Source organism: Alexandromys fortis, unplaced genomic scaffold (assembly GCF_014885135.2).
Source record: "Alexandromys fortis isolate MF-2015 unplaced genomic scaffold, M_Fortis_MF-2015_v1.1 scaffold_1, whole genome shotgun sequence".
In the NCBI taxonomy this organism is placed as follows: Eukaryota; Metazoa; Chordata; class Mammalia; order Rodentia; family Cricetidae; genus Alexandromys; species Alexandromys fortis.
This window is the reverse complement of record NW_026067927.1, coordinates 22,928,068-22,949,252: the sequence shown is the minus strand read 5'-3', so window position 1 is coordinate 22,949,252 and position 21,185 is coordinate 22,928,068. Positions and strand designations below refer to the sequence as shown.

Below are 21,185 nucleotides of genomic sequence, written 5' to 3'. Positions count from 1 at the left end.
TTACCTTTCTGGGATTACATACTTGTGGGCTGGTTTATCTACTCTGTCCACTTTAGTCCTTATGTATAATGTATGTGTATTCATAAAAAAAACTAAGTGAAAATGTAACCCCATCAGTTTCAAGAGGGATTTTGCAGTTAAAACCAGTACTGGTCATTTTCTCCAAATGAAAAAAGTAACTTTGAGCTGGGCGATGGTGGCGCACACCTTTAATCCCAACACTCGGGAGGCAGAGGCAGGCGGATCTCTGTGAGTTCAAGACCAGCATGATCTACAGAGCTAGTTCCAGGACAGTCTCCAAAACCACAGAGAAACCCTGTCTTGAAAAACCAAAAAAAAAAAAAAAAAAAAAAAAAGTAACTTTGAACTTGACTCAGCATCTTTCAAATGAGTTACAAAAACTCGAACTTTTCCTTTATTGAAAGGGAGTCGAAATATCAGTTTGTTTTTCCTTTAAATTAGTGACAGAGCAAAGAGCTATTAACTTGCTGCCTCTCGTTTTCTTCTTAAGCTGTTCAGGAAGAAAAGGAAGCCTGAGTCCATGTTGAGTGCATGGACTGAACTACTAACAATAATGTTTTCCTAAAAAAATTCCCAAGCTATATCATTTCCAAATGCAAACTAGTGCTGAGTATCTTTTAAGAACACACACATGCACACACACATATATTTTGAGACAGGGTTTCACTATGCAGCCCTGGCTCTCCTGGAACTTGCTATATAGACTAGGGTGGCCTCAAACTCACAGAGATCTGCCTGCCTCTGCCTCCTGTGTACTGGGGTTAAAGGTGTGCACCACTTATTTTTATTTCTCAATGCGTGTATGTATACGTGTTAGGGTGTCCTCCAAGTTCAGAAGATAAGTCACATCATGAGTATGTATTAAATTCACACCAAAGGGAGAGTTCTAATTTCTCTTTAATCACCGAATCTGTGTTCACAAACAACTGTGGGAGAATTCAAGTGACGAAGGGTTTGTCGGGACAGTTCTTGCACATGAAAGACAATTACATGCTCCATTTTTTTTTTCTGTAACTATTAAGAGACATTGCCACAGAAACAAAAACTGAAACTTAAAGGCAATAGCTCGCTGCACTTGTATTTACAAAAAGTCACGAGCAGACATGCATTTCTCCTTCAGCTGGAGGGCTTAATAGATGCTTGAACATTAAGGCAGTGATGATTCCAAAACACAACAAAAAATCTAAGTTAAGGCTTTATGTCTGTTCTGAACTCACATTCACAGGCAACTGTGACCCGAACCACTGTTTAGCTAGTGGGGTGCACTCATCTGCCAGGTGTGTTAGCCCATTTCCGAGGCCTTCTATCAGGTGGGCGGGACACAACAGCAGCAACATCACCCAGTTACTTAAGGAATCATCGATCCCCTTGGGTTTTAAGAGTTCAGCTTTTGGCAGCACAAGCATTTGCTACAGAAAGAACAGGGCTTCCCAGGGAGGACTGGACAGTTCCCCAGGCTGTGTGTACTCAGATTTGCCTAAGAATCCATGATCTACTTATACTTAGCACAGAGAGCCCGCAAGGCATGTTTGACCACGCTCACCCCTCAAAATGCTCTTGCTTATTGAAGCAAATGGTCTACAACCTTTCCACTTTAAAGAATGTCTCACAACAGAGTCTAGACTAGCATACTTTTGATGGCTCTATTCTACAATTGCTAGTCTCAAGGTACGCATAATATACTTGCCAGACCAAAGTGCTTCCTTCAAAAAAAAGGGTAGGGTAGGTGGAAGGAAAGACTTTGTAGGCCATGTTCCTCCTATCAAGTACTGAAAGGGGGCTCGACAGGGATGCCTTACTCTACTTCTTCCTTTTTAATTTTTAGAGAGCCTGTAAGTACATAACAGGAAGCAGTAGGTTAGCCCCCAGGGTCTACTGTCGAATGGGAAGGATGTATGTGGATGTGATGATGTAAAGTATGTGTATCTGCACACAACACTCCCCAACCCCAAAATATTTAGAAGAAAGGTTGCTTTTGCTTGCTATGAGGTCATTGGTAGCTGGTAGCCTCCAGGTAGTATTAGGACGGGGACAAGTCACAGGAGAGACCAAAGCATGATTAATGACTGGAAGACTGGGATCTTTTCAACTTCATCCCTAACTTCCAATCCAGTGGGGAGGGTGGTACCCAAGGTTAAACTGATCACTAATAGCAATGATTTAAGCAGCTCTACCCATACAACAAAGCAGCCACTAACCCCAGAAGCCTGGGTTTGAAGGGTTTCTGCAAGGATAATAGGCGGATTCTTGGTTGTGCCTAGACAAAGTGTAGAAACCCTTTGCCCCTTTCGTACCCACTCTACCCTTTGCAGTAACTGTATCCCTGAGTTCTGTAAGCCTCTCTAGTAAATTAACTGAGCTCAAAGAGTGGGGAGTCACAGAAACCCCAATTTACAGATAGGTAGAAGCTCTAGGGTCCTGAGCCCCAGACAGAGTGACTATCCTCTGGCCACTGTGTGCTCACAGCTGGCTGCCTGCTGACATGGGCAATCAATCCCATAAATTTGGTCACAGGGATCTTCTTGACCAACAATAGTGAGAGGAAAACTTTCCCACGATGCAGGATGAGCCTGAGATGAATGAAACGGCAGGATTCCAGAGCTGACTCCACGGTCTGGAGACCTTACTCTTACTAGAAGGACGGCTAGTTATACTGAGGGCTTGCTACTCTCGTGCTGGCGGGTAACTTCAGAGAGAGAAACGGACAGCAAACAAAGCTGGCAGCAGTCACTGCTTGGGAGAGAAGGGACAGCAGTGATGATGTAGAAACTGTCATAAAAGCTAAAGACAGCTGTGCCTTCCCTTAGTGTTTCCAAGTCAGAACGGACTTGACAAAGCAAAGGGCGGCAGCATCAGAGCCAGGGCCACACAAGCATTGTCTGACATTGGAGGTACTGTTTAAGCGCGCTATACTCGGTTAAAGCGGTTGCAAAGCTTGTGCCCTACTATCTGGTAAGCTTGGCTTCAGCTAAATGGTTGTAAGTCTTACAGTGTGAAATGCTTTTTTTTTTTTTTTTAAGATGGAAAGAATAGCTACACAGGAGCAAACGTAGGCAACACTGAAACTTTTCAGATCAACACCTTACACTTTATAATACACTCACATTTGTACACCAATCTTGTGTTCATGAGTACAAACGCCAAGAACTGTGGAGAATCTCAACAGCTGCTGCCCCACCAACTCCATTCCCAGTTGGTACGGCTGTCCTTTCGCCGTGTCCTAAACCACAAGGGGAGGGGAGCCTGGCTGCCCCTTCAGAAGCTGGAGACGGCGTGGGCGTGCAGCTCCGAGCACGTCTGCGTCTCCACAGAGCTGAACTGGGACTCCATTGTGTTCCAGGCCAAATCGGCTAGAAGGAAGTCACCCATTGCTGTCTGAGTTTCGTTGCTGGTGAAGAACATGTTCCCCAGGGGCTCGAAGCCAGAACTCAGGGTCTGTGTTTCTGTGCTGTTCAGCTGGACCTTGCTCTCCAGCACGGGTGTGTGTCGAGCCGGGGAGGCGCCTTCGGTCTGGGTCTCTGTGTCAGATGAGTCAGTGCTCATAGAGAAGCTGGAGTGTTTCAGGATGCTGCCCAGGGGCAGATGAGGACTACTGTCCAAGAAGAAGTTTAAGTCTGTCTGTGTCTGTGTGTCAAACATCTCCAGGCCCAGAAAGCTTGAACTTGCCCTGAAGCCGTAGGGCTGTGCGGACGGGTCTGTGAGGAAGAAGTCAGTCTGAGTTTCTATGTCCAGGGACTCCAGGGCAGGCTCAGTGCTCACGCTGGTGAGCTCACTCTCCTCTGTCTGAGTCTGGATATTTGAGGCCGAGAGGAACTCTTCAAGATCGAAATCAATCCCAGAATTCTGGGCTGAGCCTGCTGGGAGCTGGGTGTCAGGCCCGGGGTTCGTGTCAGATAGAAGACTCCGGTTATCCAGTGCTTGGCCAGGCAGGTTGCTTGACAGGATGTTTTCTAAGTCACTCAGTAGATCTATGGTTTGGGTCTGATTGTCAGTCATGGTCTGTGAGGGAAGCATGCTGTTCTGAGCACTGAAGTGCAACAAAGGCGCAGACTTTTCAATGACTGGGCTTAGTATCTTAGGGTCATTCTGAGTGAACAGACCCTGAGTGACCGTCTCTGAAACTAAACTGCTACTCATGATGTTGTCCGTGGGGACACTGTATGATGAGTGGACACTTTCAAAGATGTCCCCACACAGGCCAGCGTGGTCCACCTGCACAGGGTCATGGGTGGGGTCTCGCATCCTGCTGGTTTGGGTTTCCCTGGAGATCCCACCTGGCTGGAAACAGGCATCAATAAGCGCATCTGTCTGAGCAGCTATGGATGTAGTGACCTTTGAGCTGGGCACCAGCGTCTGGGTGTGGACACTAACGGGAAGGGACACTTGAGAATCAAACGACAGGTCCGTTTGAGAACACGATGACACAGAGGACTCTGGGCTGAGCCACTGAGCAGAAGGTGTCAAGTCAGGTGAGGCATAGGACAGGTCCGTCTGCACGTTGATCGAGGAGAGGCTGCTCTTCTGACATGCACTCCCGAGTTCTTGTAAAGGACTACAAGGGCTTTTCCCCAAGTTCACCTGAACACCTGTACTGATCGGCTCGACAATGGGACTGATAATTTTCGAGAGTGGTAGGCTCTCCTTCAGAGAGCAGTCCTCTGGATCCAGGCTGAGGATCAGGGTTCTTACCGGCAGGGGGACTAAGTGCACAGCTCTGGCCGCAGAACCACTGTCCATACCTAACACCACAGGCTGGGCCAAGGGGTCAGCTGTAGGCACAAAGACAGGCACAGGGGAAAACTGCATGACCGGAAGTTTAACCAGAGCCACCTTGGGCTTTGTTAAAAGCAACTTCTGTGGGCACCTGGAAGGTGCTGTGATGCTCTGCTTTTTGGCGTGAGTGCTGCAAGAGTCTTCAAGCGACGCCACTAGCTTCACTTCTGCCGCTTCCAGCTCAGGAACGTCTTGGGGAGGGCCTGGCTGGTCGCTCGGTGGTTCAGTGTTTTTACTGGACAACTTCTGGCTTTGCAGGTAGCTTTCCATTTTCCTTTTTTTACTAGGTGGGTCTCTGGAAACAGCGAAAAGCAAAAATAAAACCAATTTTAAAATGAAACAAAAAAGATTTAAAAATATTTATGTGCACGTGTGTATGTTATGTGCACATGGCCACAGAAGTTGGAGATGGATGTAGGAATCCCTTGGAACTGGTTGTGAGCTGCCTGGCATGTGTCCTGGGAACCAGAATCAGGTATTCTGTGAGAGTGGAAAAAGCTCTCCTAACCCCTGAGCCATCTCTTCGGCTCCTAAAATATAGCTTTTGGGCTGGAGAGATGGCTCAGGGGTTAAGAGCACTGACTGCTCTTCCAGAGGTCCTGGGTTCAATTCCCAGCAACCACATGGTGGCTCACAGCCATCTATCATGAAACCTGGTGTCCTCTCTGGAATATAGGCAGACATGCAGGCAGAACACTATATATATAAAAAACAAATCTTTTTTTTTTAAAAAATGTAGTTTTCATTGACTACATCGCTCTATCTTCATTTCTCATTAACCACACAGGAAAGGTGGGATCCGGACAGTGGCGACACATCCCTTCTGGCATCTCTGAGAGTTCGGCTTGCACTCAGAAACATTCCCACTCCCCTTTTCCAGGGACTTATATCTATGACTGGCCTTAACTTTTGGGACCTCTACTGCTTCTGCCTCCTAAAGGATTACAGGCTTATGTTACATGAACTCCATCCTCAAATTGGAGTTTTCAAAATTCTTCTACATTTTTATTACATTTATTTATTGTGTGTGAACACATGTACCATGGCACATATATTGTGTGGAGGTCAGAACAACTCTCAGGAATCCGTTTTCTCTTTCTACCATGTGGGTCCTGAGGATCAAAACTTAGGCCATCAGGCTTAAAAGCAAGAGCCTTTACCCACTGAGCTATTCTGCTGGCTCCCTGGACCTTAAAAATCAGATTGAGAAACTTATAAATACCATACCTACAGCAAAAGCCATTGCACCAAACATAAATTTCATCTTTAAAAATGAAGTTTAAAGTGGGGCCTGGAATTATAATCCTTGCTACACAGAGGCTGAGGCAGAACATTTATGACCAGCCTTAGCTACAGAGTGAGTTCAGGGCCAGTGTCAAAAAAGAAGCAAAATGAGGAAGGAATGTGACTCAGGGCTGAGCAGATGCCCAGGATTCATGAGGCCTCGAATTCAACCCTCAGCACCATAGGATGAAAGTAAACAGACAAATGGAACCCTGTGTTATGATGCAGCTTTCAGTGTCCAGCAATCCATTTCCCTAGAGAAGGTGCTGAAGGCTGAGATTCTCAAATGGGAAGAGGAAGGAAGCCCCAGGAACTATGTGCTTGAGAGCTGGCTCAGCAGGTAAGGACACTTGCTGTTTGTCCAGAGGACCTGAATTTGTTTCCAGCACTTGCATTGGGCAGGTCACAACCACTTGTAACTCCAACTCCAGGGGGTCCAATGCCCTCTTTTAGCCTCTTCAGGAACCTACATACATGTGTCATTCACACACAGTGATATGTACACATGCACATAAGTGAAAATAAAAATCCTTAGGAGAAAACATACAAAGCAAGTGGGTCAGCATCTCAGGCTCAGCTGGGCACTGGAGCATACATCTGCAAGCTCAGCCTCGGGGAGGCTGCAGCAGGGGGACCACAGGCCCAGGCTCAAACACAAAGTAAAAGATCCTGGCCCAGGAGTGCTCTTCTGTTATTACTGCTGCTATTCCAAAAGAATTCTTTTCAGGCTAGAGAGATGGTTCTGTGGTTAAGAGTACTGACTACTCTTCCAGAGGACCCAGGTTCAATTCCCAGCACCCACATGCAGCTCACACCTGTCTGTAACTCCAAGATCTGACACACTCTCATACAGACATGCATGCAGGCAAAACACCAGTGACAATAAAATTACAATAAAAGAATTGAAAAAAAAAACCCTTTTCAAAGTCACAGGTTCTGTCCTGTTCCTTTCATTTCCCTATGTGGCTGGCTCCTCAGGAAGCCCCCTTTCCAACCCCTCACGGCTACTCAGCACCATCTCTTTGTGCTTTACCTGTGTTCTGCAGGGATCTCGTGGCCAGTTCGGTAGATGTGAGATTGCAGCGCGGTTCTGCTGGCATAGGGGCAGCCACACGTACACTGGAAGGTCTTGCCGCAATCTTCCTCGTGTCGTTTCAGGTCCCACTCGGTGCCATAGGAATTACTGCATTTACTGCATTTGTGCTTCTTTTCTGCGTGCATTTTCATAAAGTGCTGCAAAAAACACAGTTGGGATTAAGATGAGAGACAGCATCACATAAGATCCACCCACACCCCCAGCTTCCCAGTGATCACCAGGTATAGCATTTGCAAGCAGACAAGCTCCAGTTTAACATATGCTTCCCCTTCTGCAGAGTGGGCAGGCTGCCTTGGAACCAACCCGTGTATTCAGATTCTCAACTACACATTAAGTGCTGTGGGCCAAGAATATACAGTGTGCTGGCTAGGTTTATACCAACTTAACACAAGCTAGAGTTATCTGAAAGGACAGAGCCTCAATTGAGAAAATGCCTCTATAAGCTCTGGTTTTAGGGCATTTTCTTAGTGACTGATACAGGAAAGCCCAGCTCATGGTGGGTGGTGTCATCCCTGGACTGGTGGTCCTGGGTCTTACAGAACCCAGGACCAGGCTGAGTAGATCATGTTGAGCAAGAGCAGTAAGCAGCTCCCTTCCATGGTCTCTGCATCTGCTCCTGTCTCCAGGTTCCTGCCCTGTTTTGAGTTTCTGTTCTGGCTTCCTTCAATGATGGACTATGATATGGAAGTGTAAGTCAAATAAAGCAGTTCCTCCCCAACTTGTGTTCTGGGTCACAGTGTTTCATCACAGCAATAGAAACCCTTACTAAGACATACAGTCAGTCTCTGCAATGTCCTTCTCAGGGCTCTCCAGCAGAACTTCAGCAATCATTTCACTTTTATCGATTTTATTTTTATGTGTGTCTATGTGTGTCTATGTGTGCATGTGAACATGAGTACCGTGTCTGTGGGGCCAGATGGCTTTGAGCCACTGTTGACATGTGTGCTGGGAATAGAATGCAGGTTCTCTCCGAGAGTCGTATGTGCTTACAGCCACTGGATCCTCTCTCCAGCCCTAAGGATCAATCTCTTCAGTCTCCAAACTCTCTTTCCCCAGCAGCGGGTTCCCTCCCTCCTCACAAGACAGCCTGGTTATGCCTGCTCAGCAGGTAGAGCATAGCCAAGTCTATGCCTATACACCATGTGCTGGTCTGAATGAGAACAGGCTCCCCAGGTGACTGGTGGTGCTGTATGGGGAGGTTTAGGAGGTGAACTCCTGCTGGAGGAAGTATGGCACTGGGAACAGGCTTTGTGGTTTCAAAGCTACCTGCCACCCTAGTCTGCTCCCTCAGCATCCTGCCTGCAGTGGAAGGTGCGCACACTTGGCCTTTGCTCTGGCCACCTGCTGTCCCACTTCCCTGCCATGACGGAGCCCATCCCTCTGGAACTGTAAGCCAAATAGACACTTCTTCCTATAAGATGCCTTAGTCATGCCATTTTTATTTATTTTTTAAAAAAGATTGTATGTGTATGGGTACTTTACATACATGTATGTTTATGTACCACATGTGTGCAGTTTCTCCAGAGACAGAAGAACTGCAGCTACAGACATCTGTAAAATGCCAGGTGGTTGCTGGAAACTGAACCATCCTGAAAAAGGCATAGTGACATACCTGTTTAACCAGAGAGAACTGGGAGAATGGTCGGTCAGGGCCTCGAGGACATCCTTTGATTGGACAGCAGTAGAATTTTGGGACAGTTTTCAAATCTTTTCTTATTGTTGGATTTACTATGCCATCCTATAAAAGTAAAATCCAGCAATTATCACTCGTTCACCCATCCATCCATCCATCCATCCATCCATCCATCCATCCATCCATCCATCCATCCATCCATCTATCCATGACAGGGTCTCTCTCTATAGTCTTGTCTAGCCTGGCACTCACTATGTAGACCAGGCTGACCTCAAAATCAGAGATCTGTTGTGCGATATTCTGATCGCATTATGACAATAAAGCTTGCTTTGAATCAGAGGGTGGAGCTAGCCACTAGCTGACCAAAATTAACCATAGAGATTTCAGAAGACTGAGGACAGACAGACAGAAAGTAGGAGTAAGACAGAGCTTAGAGTGGATCTCAGTCCTTTTGGATGGAGGATCGGAAGAGCTAGAATGTCACTGGTGGTTTCTCCACCACTTTTCTGATCATTCAGGTTCTTACCCTGATATCTGACTCCCGATTTTTTTTTTTTTTTTTTTTTTTTGGTTTTTCGAGACAGGGTTTCTCTATGGTTTTGGAGCCTGTCCTGGAACTAGCTCTTGTAGACCAGGCTGGTCTCGAACTCACAGAGTTCCACCTGCCTCTGCCTCCCAAGTGCTGGGATTAAAGGCGTGCGCCACCACCGCCCGGCCCAATTTTTTTATTGATAAAAAATAATTAAGTAAACGCATCAGAGATCTGCCTGTCTCTGCCTCTGGAGTGCTGGAACTAAGGGGTGCCCCATCACACCTCGCTTAGCAATTGTCTTACAAAACCCATCGCCACAGGTTAGTTAGAGATAAGGAAATAGGCATCCGTCTACCCTCCCAGCCAGTTTGTCTGCAAGTAGAGTTGCCCCCCAGGCTCCCAGGCTTCTTATTCCCGTTTCTCATCCTCACCACATTCTTATTGTGAGCCCCTGAGAAAACCTCCTGTTTTCACTGGGAGCACTGTGGCTTTCTGCTTTCCAGTGTGTGTGTCTGAGTCCTCACACACGGAGGTGCTCATACGTGCTGTGCAAGTATAAGGTCAGAGGTCAACAGCAGGCATCTTCCTAGCTCACTCTCCATTTTGTTTTTGGTTTTAAAGTTATGTTTATTTACTTAGTATGTGCATGCATGTGCCACAGCACACAAACTTGTAAGAGTCTATCGCTGTTATGTGGGTCCAGGGACTATCCGTAGGTCATTAAGCTTGACAGCCAGCACCTCGACCTGGTGGGCTGTCTCACTGGCCCTCCATTCGTTTTTGTTTTTTGCTTTTTTTTTTTTTTGAGATATGATCCCTCACTATGATGGCTATTCTTAGTTGTCAACTTGACTGAACTACAATCCAGAAATGGAGGGCACACCCGCGAGAGATCTTCTGCTTGGTTTGAAGTGTGTGAATCCACTTCTAGCTCATAATTTTGAGGTGGGATGACCTTTAATCTGGGCCAAACCTTCTGCTGAAGTCTACATAAGGTCACAGGAGAAGAAAGCATTTGAGCCTACTTCTTTGGGACTCTAACATATACGGAAGACCAGCTGAGACATCCAGCCCTGTGGACTCAACAACTACTCAATTCCTGACTTTCTGTCACAGCCACCTATTGTTGGGTTAGCAGGACTGCAGCCTGTTAAGTCATTCCAATAACCCCCTATCTATCCATCTACCCATCCATCCATCCACCCACCCACCCACCCACCTACCATACTCACAGATCCTGGAGCTCATCTACCCACTAGGACCCAGGGATCGATCGTCCTGTCCCCCTTCCCAGCGTTAATACAGGCCTGGCCTCCAAACTTGGGTCCCCATGCTTGCATCACACGCACTTAATAAACCGAGTCACCTCTTAGCCTACATGAAGAGCCCTACCCCCACCCCATTTTATTTCATGTACATAGGAGTTTTGTGTGCCAGGACCCACTGAGGCCAGAAGGCAGCACCAGATCCTCTAGGACTGGAGTTACAGATGGTTATAAGCTGCCATTGTGGGTGTTGGGAATTGAACTCAGGCCCTTTGGAAAGGTAGCCAGTACTCTTAACCAATGAGCTACCTCCCCATTTCTGGTAAGTTTCTGCTAAGCGCAATCCACTTTTTTCCTAACCCAATATTCTACCATCTCCAGCTCCTCCTCCCAAACTTCCCTTTGTAAGTCCTCACTAAGTAGTCCAGGCTGGCCTTGTACTTGCCCATCTACCTCAGGCTCAGAAGTAGCCTGGAATGTCTGCGTCACCATGCCTAGCTTTTGAAGTTTTATTTATTTTTTTATTCTGGGCCAGTGAGATGGCTCCAATGGGTAAAGATATTACATGAGTCCAGTGACCTGAAACCAATGAGAGGAGCGTACCATATCCTGAAATCCTGACATTGTCCTGACATCCATACATGAGTCAGCCCCTCACTAATCATAATAACAATAACAAATAAATTGAAATAAATATAAAGTATATTTTAAGAGACATGGTTTTTAATATGTTGCTCAGGAAGGTTACGAGGCTCAAGCAAGCCTTCAGTCTCTGGAGCAGACAGGCCTATATTTACACCACCACGTCAGGCTCTAAGTGATGTCAACCAGGAGTTTAAAAAAATTTAAATGCATGTATATGTCCTATGTGTGGAAGCTGGAGAAAACCTTAGGTAACAGCCTCAGGAATGGTGACCAGTCCTTTTGAGAAAGTTTCTCACTGGCTTGGGACTTGCTAGCCCTGGGATTACAAGCACATTCAGGCATTTTTACATGGGTTCTATGGGGGGGGATCAAATTCAAGTCCTTTGTGTGGCTTTTCACTCTTGGCCTGCGATTCTTGGTGGCTTCAGACATAATTCATGTGTGATCACTCTCGGCTGACTCTAAGGAAGTGGGTGGGTGGTGCCCTGCCTGTCTACGGGCCATTAGAGAAAGAAGTGGGTGGCAGTTCAGGTGCCAGCTGCTGCGGAACACCTAGAAATCCCATTCCTCTGGCATCCTGCTAAGAGGTACAAGGCCCCGGGACACACCCTCCTCTCTATCTGTTATGCACTCAGGGTGTGAGACTTACTAACTGCCTGGCCTAAGTCTTCCCACGGTTTTTTTTTTTTTTACTTTATTCTTTGTGTCGTTCACGTTGTGCATCTTGAGCCCATTCATTTCCCATCCCTTCATGTCCACCCTCTGCCCTTGCAACCTCCCCAGGATAAATTTTCAGAGAAACAGAAAGAAGGAAAATCTCATCACAGAAGCTGCAGTGTGACACAGGGAGTCACGCAGTGAATCCTTCTATCCATATATCTTTATGTGCAAATGTTCATTGCAAAGTCACTGGTCTGCTGTGAGGCCTCTGGTTTCTATTACACTTTCAATCTTGGACCCTCACTGGGACTCCTCTTGGATATCCTGTTGCTGGGTGACGTGGAGGTCCTGCAGCTTTGGGTCTGCAGGACCGGTTCCTTCATTTGCTTAAGAGGAACATGTGGCCTTCCTGCTTGCCCATTCATTAAAAGGGAAGGAAGCCCGGTTTTGCCCAAACTCCATCCCTTGCCTTTGTTCATTTCAGATGCAGTCATCTCTCCAAGCTTTTAGTGCTGGCCTTCTCCGTCAGGACTATGCCATGGCACTGTCTAAAGCAGTGATTCTCAATCTTCTAATGCTGTGACCCTTTAATACAGTTCAAGTGGCGGTGATCCCCAGCCATAAGATTATTTCCTTGCTACTTCATAGCTGTTATGAATTGTGATTTGATACGCAGGATTGAGACTCACAGGTTGAGAACCACTGGACTAAACTCATATTTATTGGACATTTACAAGCTCTCCACTGAAGTCTCCTTTCTCTTCAGTTTCCAGTGAAAGTATTCATCTATCACTGTTTAGCCAAAGCATGTAATCCCAGCTCCTCTGGACCCCTCTACGTGGTCACTACAATCGTCCTTTTCTGTTCCTTCTTCATGCACAGCTCAGTCGCCCACCACTCTTTAATGATCCACGGCTTTTACTTTACTCAGCTTGCCCCCTTAAATCCTCTTTTAAAGAACATTATTTATATATGTGTGTGTCATGTCTGTACATGTGTACAGTGCCTACTGAGGCCAGGGGAGGGTGTCAGAATCCCTGGAAGTTGGAGTGACAGGTGGCTGTTAATGAACCGATGTATGTGGGCGCTAGGAACTGAACTCGGGTTCCCTGGACGATTGGAAAGCACGCTTACCATTTCTCTAGCTTCAGTCTTTAGCTTTCTGCTTTTGTTATTGTTTTGTGGAGCTGCGCTACCTACCCAACCTTTTTGTTTTTTTGTTTTTTTTTTTTTTTTTGCCAAGATTTACCATCAATAAACTAGTGCTTTCGCTGACCACTGGTGCCTGCTACTAATGACAACTGACAATGTCCCGCACCAGCAGCCTCATTTCGTTTATCAGCTTTTAAAAAAATCAAATATAATTTTATTTGATTATAAAATAAAATTATTTATTTTATGTGTATTGGTGTTTTACAGAATTTTTTAATTGATTCTTTAGAAATTTCACATCATGCACCCTAATCCCACTCATTTCTTCAGTCCTTCTGCCCTCCACCCTTGTAACCTCCCCGCCAAAAGAAAATAAAAATTAAGATTAAAAACTATATCTTGTCAACCCCCCGAGCAGCAGCCTGCTCCTCTATGGGTTGCAGCTGCCTCTATCCTTGTGTCATTTTGCCCATCTACCCTCTCTCTCTGTGACGCTCTGGTTTGTCACAGTGGCATCGGATGCTGCACTGTGTCACATGGTAGACTCTGCCCAAACAGCTTTCATCGCAATGAGTCACTGGTCTGGCTCAGGGCCTCTGGCTTCTGCTACACCATCAATACTGGACCCTCGCTGACACTCCTCTTGGATATCCTGCTGTTGCCCAGAATCATGGACATCCTGTGGCTATGGTTCACGGGACTGACGCCTTCACATGCTCTGTCAGCTCACAGTCGGTCAACTCGGGGCCCTGGATCTGGGCCTGGGTGGTAGCTGAGTTGGTCAGTCTGGGTCTCTGCTGTTCCCCAGCCCAACAGCTGATCTGGTCAGCCTGGGTTTCCACTGCCCCCCCCCCCCCCCCCCCCCCCCCCCCCCCCCCCCCCCCCCCTCATCCCTGGCCCCATAGATCTGGTCAGCTTTTGGGTTACCACTGCCCCCCCCATCCTCCTCCCCCACCATCCCAGCTCCACTTCCTACTCCATCTCTCCAGCACATATCTGCTCTTCATAGTGGCCCCACGGAGGGTGCTCGGGTGGCTTCTAGCCATGCCTCCCAGGACTTTTTTGCTTTCATTTTTATAAAAAACTTTTGGGTGGAGCATGGGGGTGCACACCTTTAATCCCAGCACTCAGGCACCTGAGGTAGGTGGATTTTTGTGAGTGATCTGCCTTCCTCAGCGTGAGTTCCAGGACAGCCAGTGCTGTTACACAGAGAAATCCTGTCTTGAAAAACCGAAAAGGAAAAGAAAACATTTGAACTGACTCATACTTTCCCCATCTAGAATTATTAGAGAAAAGGGACGAGTGTGTTCAACTGAAAGAGTTTCCTGACTCCTTAGCGCACATGTCCACGATGGAGTTTCTTCCAGCCAGTCCATACTCAGAGTTGTCTCCATCATCAGGTCCTAAGCTGTTAAACTGCCAAAAAAGGGCATCCTGCATATTTGCCAGATATATATTTTTTGTACTAAAAATTTTATTGTGAAGTATTATGTGTACATACATGCGTTTTTGCATACTACAAACATGGCCTGTGGAAGGCAGAAGAGAATATCAGGTCATCTGGAACTAATGTTCCATGTAGTTGTGGCATCCGTGTGGGAGCTGGGAACCGAACTTGGTCAACCACACTGTAAAAGCAGCAGTCACTCTGAACTGTTATCTCTTTAATTACTATTTTAAAATTAAAAACATAAAATTCTTAGCCCTCAGATTAATTTTATATTTGTTTGTTTGTTTTCTGAGAAAAGGTTTCTCTATGTAACCCTGGCTGTCCTAGAATTTACTCTGTAGACCATGCTGACCTCGAACTCATGGACCATCAGCCTCTACCTTCCGAGTGCTGGGATTAAAGGTGTGCACCACCACTGCCTGGCTCATATTAGTATTTTAAAAACTTACCTTCAATCATGGATTACCTTGTTCGGATCATTTTCAACAGCTTCCCAACACCACCCACATGCAGACTTCACCAGCTGGGGACACTCGCAGTTCCCACCCTTCCCTGCACTACTGTTACACCTAGTGGAACTCAGACTGAAATATCCGTCACAGAGTGCTTGGGAACAGACCAACTCTGAGATTCAGATATCTGCATAGATTTTCTTGGCTGAGTCCCTAGCTGGAAACCCCGAAATGATCCCAAACCTGAGGTTTTGAGCTTCATGTCGGTGCTCCAAGAGTTCTGGATTTGGAGCACTTCAGATGCTCAGCCTGTGATTTAAATTTCCCAGCCTCTTCATTTGTGTTACCTGGCGGCTTCGGGAGTAGTCTGCACCCAGTAATGTTCACTACCAGCTTGTCAATTCTACTGGTTGTTCACCTGGCCTGCCCAGGGCAGAGCGGCACTTTATGTGGAGATGAGACCTCAAAACTCGTGCAGGTGGATGCTAAAGCCCCTGTGCCACAGCAACCGCCCACCATTACACATTTCCCCACTGTCTGGGGGCCAACTCCTTCATCATAGAACCCCATATGGCTTTGGGGTGCCTATGTCTTCCTGCATTCTGAGACAGTGAGTTCAAAGGGAGTGGAGACACAATGGCACACTACAACAGGATCACAGGAGGAAAGCAGTCACCTGCAGTCCTTTACACAGTCACAAACACTTGCCATCTGGGGACTACGTCTGTGTCCACAGTCAGCCATTACACTTTTACTGCCCCCCCCCCCCATCGCTGCTTCCTCCCTTGGTTTACTTTGTTCTCAGAAAGTGCTCTACTTCCAACCAAACACGTCTTTCTCGGATGGAAATGTGGGAATACTTTATTTAAGTAATACTCATATGAAATAAACTAATAAGTAATCAAATTTAAATAACAATTCTTAAAATTCTAAGAATTTACAAAAGATAAAGGCAGTCCTAAACAAGATGTTGGGGGGCAAAGAGTGTAGGTCAGTAAAAAGCACTCGCCAGCAGGAATGAAGCCCAGGTTCCATCTTCAGCACCATAGAACAAACCCCCAAAAAACAGGATTGGAAAAAAATATACAAAAGAAAGGCAGAGGAGCTGGAGAGGTGGCTCGGTGGTTAAGAGCACTTGCTGCTTTTGCAGAGTTCTGTTCCCAGGACCCACGTGGCAGCTGGCAGCTCACACACTCCACCTGTAACAACCACTGGGTCCCCATCCAGCTTCAGGGGATCCAGTGCCAGGTTCTGGCCTCTCTAAGCACCCACACTTTGGCCACACACATATATACACAAACGCTTTACATAAAACAAAAACGCTTTAGAGAGCAGAGAAAGGAGAGCAAGGAGGCTGGAGAGAGGCAAGGAGAAGATCATAAAGATGGTGGCAGAATACCGAGCACCTCCCCACCTTTACAGAAAGCACCCAAAGAGCCCAGTCTGCTTTTTTACCTATTCTAAACTGGAAGTCAGTAACCTCTGTGTACTATTGTTTACAGAGCAACCTGTCAGCCTTTCTTTCCCCTCTAAAACAATTTCACAGGAAATCACGGAAAGCACACCGCTGGATGGAACAGGATGCAGAACCCACTGAGCTAGGCTTTAAGGCATGAATGCTGCCTGACAACAGGCTCCGTCAGTGCCCGCCTGCCCTCCATGCTGTCAAACGCATGTCCAGCAGTGGGGCAGAGCCTGCTTCCTCCCACTCTTCCTCTGGTCATTTCAGCTCTCACTCCAAAAGCTTACGGCTCCTCTTCTCTGCGGAGCCCACTGCTGGCGCAGCTGGCTGATGACGCGTTCAGATTTTCTTTCAGGGCGTGGAATACAGACAGGCATTTATTTTGATAACCCATGGAAAAGCAAAGGTGGCTCATAGCTCCTCAGTCTCACTCGCCTTCCTTCAGAAGCTTAGGGATTCGGCTGGGGGTGGATTAGAATAAAATAACCATATAACTAGATGGGGGAGGGAATAAAAGATTATCATGGCCAGGAAAACAGGACAACAAGAAAAGAAATTAGAATCACACAAGTAGCTGTAGCCCAGACAATAAAATTTTCCACTGAGCTGAAGTCAGTCACTATGGGGCTAGGAAATGGCCAAGAGTGGCTGAGACTGTGAACTCTTCTTGTGGGAGACCCAAATTCAGTTCCTAGCACCCATGCCAGCTAAGGTGGCTCATAACCACCTGTATCTCTAACTCCGGGGGAGTCAACGCCCTCTCTGGACTCCAAGGGCACCTATACTTGTGAACATATATCGACACACAGACACGCATAATTTTTAAAAAATATAATTAAAAAAAAAAGTCAATTAGGTAGTCTTCAGAGCAGCTTTGGAACAGGGAGGGGGTACACATACCTAAACACATAGAGCCTTTTGGGGACAAAAAGACATTTGTTCCCATGCCACACTCTTCCCTTCCCTAATACTCTGAGAGTCAAGAACTGAACTGAATGAAGAGCCTCTGGGTAGTGGCAGCCTGAGGGGACCACAGTTCCTACCTGAGGCCTTTCCACATAGCTCCCTTCCTCACACAGCTCCCTTCATTAGAAAAAAGTGGACTCCTTTTCCACCAGACAACAGATGCCTAGGGGCTGTGGGCTCCGAGGTTACCAAGCCAAGGCTACAGGGAAGCGAGCTGCCTGACAGGGAAAGAGCAGCCACAGTTCTGAGGCAGTTTAAATGCTGCCAAACAGGTCATCTTTCTGTTGTCAACATCTGGGTTCTGGGAGGGACCAGTCTATTTACTGCTATCTCCAGGTAAGAGAATCTGAGAAATGAATGACACTTCCTCACACAGGCTCCAGGGAAGAGAGGACCCCAGTACACCGACATGCTCAAATCTGAGTAAAAATCTGACTCTTGACATCCATATTTGCTAGAGCAGGGCATGGTGGTACATGCTATCGTCCCAGCACTTGGGAAGTAGAGGCAGGAACATTATTCCCAGCAAGTTTAAGGTTACCCTGGTCTACACAATGAGTTCCGCCCAGCCAGGGCTACGTAGTAAGACCCTGCCTCAGAAGAGAACCGAATGAAACCAGATCTGTATTGGCTCAGATGTGTTCCTCCTGTCACGGTCCATCTGGCCTCTTGTGTATTTCTGAGCTTTGGGCTTCCAAGGCATAGCAAAGTTTTGAGGGGCAAAGCGCTCCTAACAGCAGCTCCAGAGGAAAGAGCAAGAGACTTGCTAAGAAATGCTGGCTAGAGTCACAGCAGCCAAGACCCAGGAAGCCTTTGGTCAGACTGGCGGCTTTGGTTTGCAATCAGAAACATACAACATGGGGCCGGGGGTGTAGCGCAGGAGAGTGCTTGCCTACTAGCATTTTTCCTTCCTGGGTTTGATTCCCAGCATGCCTGCAATCTCAGCATCTGAGAGGTGGAGGCAGGAGGATTAAAAGTTTATCGTTATCCTCAGCTACATAGTAAGTCTGAAGTCGGCTTGGCTACATGAGGCATGAAGGAACCTATCAGCAAGGGGACGATACTGAAGAAGGCAGGTTATGGTTTTGAATGCAAGTTACAACTGAGGGATTAGGTTGTAGAATTCTTACAAACACACTCACTTTTCACCTAAATTGTGGTGAGAAAAAGGGAGAGTTTCATTAACATTTAGGATGAAAGAGAAAACTGCAGGTCAAAGCCCACAGTGAGCAGTATTTAAGGAGGCCCATACTTTTGCACAGAACTTTTCCTGACTGACCTTTCTGTGAGATCACTGTCACCTCTTGTGAGCAGCTGCTAAGTAAAGGCGGGCCATCCCTCAGGTACACACTTATCTGCCCGACTACAGACTAAAACTCAGAGTTGCTGCTGATTAGCTCCCAAGGGAAGGGCCCAAGGTGGATTTACCGGAAGGTCAGACAGAGCCTGTAACCCTCTGAGCCGACCCTCAGATCCGACCAGGGTAACTTGCACAGGGCTGCTTTCAGTGACTGGTGTCTTCCAGACACAGCATTGCTGGCATACAGAGATCTCATGGTGGAAGGAAGCTTCCTTTTCTAAAAGCGGTGATGCTGTGACTTTAACAGATCTGCTGTGGGGTCCCAACATCTGATTTTTACCAAGCTTCCAGAATATACCACAGGTTTGAAAGTCACTGTCTCCTTTTACGTAACACGGGGAGGTCTTGCTCAAACTGTCGTGCTGTCTACCGGTGGACCTCCTCCTAACGATCCAGAGAAGCCACCCTCCCCTCTCATTCCGGCGCAGAGTTGATCTTAGCAACCCTGTGAAACTTGTAGCTCAAGTGCCGAGAACCCAGCCCACAGCTGCGTTTGAATGACCACCCGGGTAGGACCCACGGGCGGCTTCGCGGAAGGGGCGGAAAGCGCGGGGGTTGCACCTAGGTGCCTTAGTGGCATCACCTGTCGCGCATCCGAGAACCCGGGTTAACAGGCAGCTCGCCGTGGTGTTGTGGGCACGCCACCGAGAAGCGGCTGGCCCGGTGCGTGTGCGTGCCCCGCGCTCCCTCCGTGCGTGGTCGGGCGCAGGTGGCCGGGTACCCCGCAAACCCGGCAGACCCCGCGCCCCCCACCACGGCCAGCTCACCTGCAGTCGGTGGCTCTTGACTAGGTGCATGTTGAGCGCCGGTCTGTTAGGCAGAATCTTGCCGCAGCCACGCACAGTGCACAGAATATTGGTGCGTACAGCCCGCGACAGCTCGCTCACAGACGGCTGGATCAGTTCCCGGGCCGGTGGCACCGGGACCGCGGCCCGAGCCCTGGCCGGTCGCTGTCGGCTGCCCTGAAGCCGCGACTCCGACGGCCCCCACGGGCCCGAGGCGGCGGCGGCGGCTCCCCGCATGCTCGCCGGCATGGCCGGGACGCCCGGGGCCGGAGCCGCGGACGCAGCCGCCGCCGCCTCCGTGGCCGCCATGACTCCCGCACGGCCGCCAGGCCCCTCTCTCAGTGCCCGCCCCCGCCGCAGCCACTTCCGGCAGGGGGCGGGGCGGCCGAGCTCATTAGCATCCGGCCGGGCGACCGCTGCAGCGCCCCCAGCCGGCCGCGGCGAGAGCGGATCAGAGGCTCGTCCTTTAGGGGAGCCAACTGCTGGGAGAACAGGTGAACTGGATGGGTTCCATGGACCCACCCATTTTTCTTCCCCAGCTCAGGCAATAGCTGGATAGAAGAAAAAGGGATGCTTTTAGTTTTTAGTTGTTGCTTTATTATTTAGTTTCATATCGCAGACCATTTGCCTAGCATGCTAAAAGCCTTGGGTTTGATCTGCAGCACTTAAAAAGGAGGGGGTGGGCAAAGCGCCAATTTATTTTATTATTGAGACAGTCTCATGTAGCCCAGGCTGGCCTCAACCTCCCCAGAGAATCAAGAAGTCCACGAATTCCTGTTTCTCTTACCTCCCCCTTTCCTAGTGCTGGAATTATACTTGGCCTTGTTTGTCATGTTGAAGATTGAACTGAGGGCCTTGAACATGATAGGCAAGTTACAGCTGAGCTACATCCCCAGCCCACAAAGACTGATTATCTTCTATCTCTGAGGAGGGCAGAGAAGTCTGAAATGGATCTATTCAACTGAAGTCAAGGTGTCTGCCGGGCTGGTTCTTGAGGCTCCATGGACCTTGCTTTTTCCAGCTTTCTTTGTCAATGGCCCCCTTCCTCTACACCAGCATCAGTAATGGGGAGTTGAATCTGTCATGTTCCATAACTGGCGTCTTCACTGAACACACTTCCTATCACACTGGGCCTGTCCGGATATCACAGAGCCTGGCGCACAACCGCAGAATCCCTTTGCCCTGGGATCACACTCAGATTCCAGAGATCATGGTGAAGACCTGTTTGAGAATTATTCAGTATGACGTTAGGCTATGAAGGCTGACTGCTGGATGGATATTCATGTCAGCGAAATAAGGTTAGTAATGCTGCTGGAGACAGTGGCTCACCTGCCACCACAGAACTCGGGAAGCAGAGGTAGAATTGCCACAGGCTCAAGGCAGCTAGGTTACAAGGTAAAACTGTTCTGGACATTGCTCTCACAAAGATCAGAATGCTGCCCGTTTATAAGAACGTGGATAAGAGCTGCATGTTTGAAAGCTTGGTTCTCAGTTAATGGAAGTGTTTAGGAAGGACTAGGTGTTCCAGCCTTGTTGGAGGAGGTGTGTCACTGAGGGTGGGCCCTGTGGTTTCAAAAACACAGGTCATTCCCACTTTCCTCTCTCTGCCTCATGTTTGTGAAGATGTTTGCTCTCAGCTATTGCTCCAA

The 21,185-nt window shown here is 47.9% G+C and overlaps 1 protein-coding gene across 1 annotated transcript; it reads right to left on the bottom strand.

The window, feature by feature from the left end:
- Positions 1-900: 900 nt before the first annotated feature.
- Atmin (ATM interactor) lies at positions 901-19,879 on the bottom strand. The gene is made up of 4 exons (XM_050144151.1): positions 19,519-19,879; positions 8,787-8,912; positions 7,112-7,311; positions 901-5,089 (listed from the first exon to the last, which is right to left on the bottom strand). The coding sequence occupies exons 1-4, from the start codon at positions 19,843-19,845 to the stop codon at positions 3,277-3,279; spliced, it is 2,466 nt and encodes an 821-aa protein (XP_050000108.1). The 5' UTR covers positions 19,846-19,879; the 3' UTR covers positions 901-3,276.
- Positions 19,880-21,185: the final 1,306 nt, after the last annotated feature.

Bases quoted from the DNA above. Each gene is read 5' to 3' on its own strand.
- Atmin (XM_050144151.1), bottom strand. From the start codon at position 19,845: ATGGCGGCCACGGAGGCGGCGGCGGCTGCGTCCGCGGCTCCGGCCCCG. The intron at 8,913-19,518 runs GTGAGCTGGCCG...TTACTTTTATAG, and splicing joins TCAAGAGCCACCGACTGCAG to GATGGCATAGTAAATCCAAC. The intron at 7,312-8,786 runs GTATGTCACTAT...TGTTTTTTGCAG, and splicing joins AGTTCTCTCTGGTTAAACAG to CACTTTATGAAAATGCACGC.